The following is a 4,280-nucleotide window of genomic DNA, read 5'->3' as shown; positions in this document are numbered from 1 at the left end:
TCAGGATAACCTGAGCCACTCTAACTAGAAGCTTTATCAAAAAGGGAAGTTTAAAGCTTACTGTGAGCTGAAAGACTGACTGCAAAAATGTCAAAGAAAAACATCCGGATGACTAAGATCTGCCACCTGACTTCTTCTGGAGGAGTCATGTCAAAGATATTAAAATTATTCTGCTTTTAGGGGAAAAGTTGACTGATTGAGTCTTCGGTTGAAGGTGGTTTATATTAACAATCTCAACATCTCTAATGTTATTGCTTTTATTGCCGATATGTTCAATGAAAATAAACATAGATCTTCCGTATTCTGCAGGATCTACGTGTTTTCTAAAAACTTAAGGTCATCTGAAAGGTTCTGTTACAGGGTGGGGGGTTGAAGTCAACCCACCAATGTTTGGCCCTAACTGTGTTCCGTAGTCCCAGCTGCATGATCAGAAACTGCTGTTCCAAACAACAGATCATTTTATTCATTTGTTGAGAACAAACTTCTCACTCACCTGTAGTTTGCTGTTTCGTTTCCTGTTGCTTTAATTGAATAAATCTCAAAGAATCCAAAAACTGCTCCTCCTTCCACTTCCTGAATCAACAAACTTTAATGGTTTCTGGGGAAAAACAGACACTAGAACCAAGCTAATGTTTGGGTTTAGCTATTTATGTCAAACAGGAGCTAACAATATAAAAGTTAAACATTTAGATAGAATCTGTAAGAACCTCTGAAATTCGGCGATGAAATAAAAGATCTGATCTGAGGTCTTCTCCATCTTTGCTTCCTCCAGCGGGTTTGACCAGTTCTGACGTGCAGGACTGGAAAAAAACCCAAAGGTTTGAAGCCATGTTAAAACCAACCGGAATGCCGTTAAAATGCAGCCATGTTTGCCCAGATCCAGCTTTACTGGTGGTTTGGTCTCATAATGGGAACCAGTGAGGCGACCCAGACCTCTGTGATGTCAGCTGGACTCCCACAGCTCTGGGCGTTGTTGTGTGGAATGCTCCCACTCTCTCCCACTTCAGTTTAAGCCCGTGTGCTTCAGCTTCAGCTTTCATCTGGGTAAGGAAGGCAATCCCCTAAATTGTTCACAATGATCCAGGTGTAATCGACCTGCTTGCTTTCAATCACTGCAAGCATGTTTCAGCCTGATATAAACCGGGTCTTTCCCACTAATGTCCCACTCTTCATAGCAGCTGTTGCACACAGACTTACCTTAAAAACAGTAATTACTCTGATTAAAATCTTTACAGCCTTAAAGGAGACGTGGAGAGAACAGTTCTGCTTGTTTTGTCTGGTTTAAGAGCTTTCCTTCTTAAAGTGGGGCTTTACGATTATAAAACATGCAGACAATTACAGAGTTAAACCATCTTTGGTGTTATGTTAAAGCATTATTAGCAGACTGAAGAACAGGCAGGGCGGATCTAGGGGGGGGCTGCTTGGGCTACAGCTGCAGATGTTTCCCCCAGAGCCCCGGATCTCCCTTCTGAGCTGATTAGAGTAAAATGTGCAGTACTGGAATTCACCAGATGGTGGCAGCAGAGCAGGAAAGCAGCCTGCAGCATTCCCCTGCAGAAGAAGAAGTGATCCCGGGGTGTCGGGAGCCAGAGAGGCGGATCTGGTGGATCTGACCGTTTTCAAATATATATTAAATAATCGTGTCAAAGTTTTAACATTCAGTTTAATTTGGCAGCTGTTTTTACACAATTGTAAAAAAATAAATAAATAAATAGATGAGGTCATTTTTAAGTTGTTTTATGTTTTTAAACACCGAGAGAATCCGTCTTTTTCTAACTTTTGTCCCTTCAGCCTGACAGAAATAAAGTCAGTCACCAGTTTTCCAACATTTAGTGAATATTTATCATTTTTTGTTGCTGATATCAGAGGATGGAAACCGGCTGATAGCAGGACACAAAAAACATTCCTGCAAAGATGAGAGACTTTCTGCTAAATCCTGTTCTAATGTGAAATATGACAGATTACTGGATTATGGACATTTTTTAGTATACGACATGATATCACACTTTTCATTTTTCAGAATTTGGAAACGGTTGACTTTTATTTCTGTCAGGCTGAAGTGACAGAAGTTGGAAAAAGACCGATTCTCCTGGTGATTAAAATCATCTTCACAGTCTTCACCCTCAGGGCAAAGCCCCAGATCTAGAATCCTAGATCCACCCCTGAGGGTAAAAGTGTGAGTCTTTAAGGGAATTTCCCCTGCAGGAAATCATGCCCGGTGTCACCCCCCCCCACTGACTCTCATTGAGCGCCAAACGCCGAGGCGATACTCTGGGATTCATGTTTTCTGGCCTTCAGACTGATGGAGAAAGATTTTATTATAAAGCTGCTGATTGGCTGGTTGCTGCTGCTGTAGTCATAGTTACAACTTTATCATAAAAAAAAAAACATTTTTAAAAAGGAATAAATCCACAGAATGTCCAGAGCGGTGCAGAATTAAACTATTGATTTATTTCTGGTTAATGATGCTAGTCTGGGATTTTGCATCGACAGAAATAGTACACTGGAAAAAATGGGAAGAAAATCATTTTTTCTTAAAATAACTGCATTTATTCTTGAATTGCCAATGGAACAAGAATATTTACATTTAAAATAAAAAGCAATTGCATTGTCTAATTTCAAGTGCATGTTATCTAATGATCTTATTTTAAGTAAAAATACTCATTCCACTCAAATTAAGGGTAAATACACTTAATTTAAGAATTATTTTACTTATTTCTAGATGGTTTTTCCAGTGTACTAGTATCTCCATGATGAGGAACGGTTTTTTTCCAGTGTTGCATTTCTCTGATTCAAGAAGCAAAACGAGGGAAAATGGAGAAGCGAGCAGGAAATGGAACCAGGGATCGTGGAATAAAAGAAACCTGCAGGGAGCAAAGAAAACCGGGAACTTAGCAGCTGAGGGAGATAATGGACCAACGAGGACAGGAGAGTTTATAACACTGAGACTGAATATTAACAATAATGAGACTCCAGTTAAAATAACCGTGTTCTAGATTTAAAGAGTCATTTTCAAATAAAACAAAACCTTGTTTCAAATTTTGATTAGATTAACAGTTTTATTTCAAGTATTAAAACCTTTTAAATATGTTTTTAAACTAATGTTTTTTTATGATGTAAGTTTTAAGTTATATTGAAATAGACACTTAATGCATTCAGGACTCATTATCTTTTCACTGCACTGCAAAAAAATCAAATAAGTCATTTTTTCTTAAAATAAGTGTTTTTCTTCTTGAATTGAAATAAATGAGACACTTTGCCAATGGAACAAAAAAGCATTATCAATAAAATGTTTATTTAAAGTGCCTATTATCTATTTATTTTATATTAATAGTAAAAAATATTTATTTCTGTTTGTTTTTTTCAGTGTGTGAGCCAGAAACCAGCTTGTAGGGAAAATTAAACTCGAAAAAATTGAAATCTAAATAAGTAATTTTTTCTTGAACTTAGGAGGTAAGTGACACAGTGAAACAATTTACATTTAAAATAAGAAAAAAAAATTCAAGAGCATATTATCCAATTATCTTATTTTAAGAGTTAAAATCCTCATTCCATTAGCAAATCATCTTATTAACCTGCTCAAATTAAGGGTAAATAGACTTAATTCAGGACATTTTGACTTATTTATAGGTGTTTTTTTCAGTGCGGACTATGTGGCAGATATGAAGGAGGAAGATTAACCGTGTCTTTAATGCTCCACTTGGTGGGGAACCATCTAAGCTGACCTGAGACTCTGTTGGACCTAAATCTAGCGTCTGTCCTCACAGGAAGCCGTCCTACGGTCCAGTATGTGTCCTCCTTGTCCGAGCTGCCTCAGGCGCTGCAGTCCTACTACACTCAGGGCTACGTCCTGGCCGCCCTGCACCCCATCATCCTGTCCCTGGGCCGGAGCCGCTCGCTGCCCTTCAGCCTGCTGTACCGCGCCGTCCTGGCCCGGCCCAGACCCAGGTAGGACAGACCCGGTCCCTGGACCCGGGCCCCTTAATGAGCCTCCAGTCAGAGGAGACAACTTTAATGAGGTCAGCTGCATATTAGATAGGAAGCTTCAGATGGAGGTCAGACTTGGGGGGGGGGGGGTGACTTGGGTTTTCCACTCAACGACAGGCGTCTTTGAGCAGCCAATCAGGAGGAGGCGTCAACATTTGCTGCTGTGCTGTGAAGGAAGCAGCAGAAACACAGCAAAGGTCCAGAGGAGTCTGAACTGAGAGTCACATGAAAACACCTGCTGGATGGGGGGGGGCATTCATCTGCACCAAAACAACGACCTAGAAATACGTAAA

The 4,280-nt window shown here is 39.8% G+C and overlaps 1 protein-coding gene across 1 annotated transcript in view; it reads left to right on the top strand.

Annotated features, from left to right (window-relative positions):
* Positions 1–4,280, top strand: part of rftn2 (raftlin family member 2) — a 35,534-nt gene that overhangs the window by 16,342 nt on the left and 14,912 nt on the right. The window contains exon 2 of the mRNA XM_015391937.1: positions 3,768–3,948. Coding sequence (XP_015247423.1) covers positions 3,768–3,948 — 181 coding nt within the window. The remainder of the gene's footprint in view (positions 1–3,767; positions 3,949–4,280) is intronic.

Source organism: Cyprinodon variegatus, unplaced genomic scaffold, assembly GCF_000732505.1.
Source record: "Cyprinodon variegatus isolate N-32 unplaced genomic scaffold, C_variegatus-1.0 Scaffold565, whole genome shotgun sequence".
NCBI lineage: Eukaryota > Metazoa > Chordata > Actinopteri > Cyprinodontiformes > Cyprinodontidae > Cyprinodon > Cyprinodon variegatus.
The sequence above is the reverse complement of the archived record's forward strand: the minus strand, read 5'-3'. Positions and strand labels throughout refer to the sequence as shown.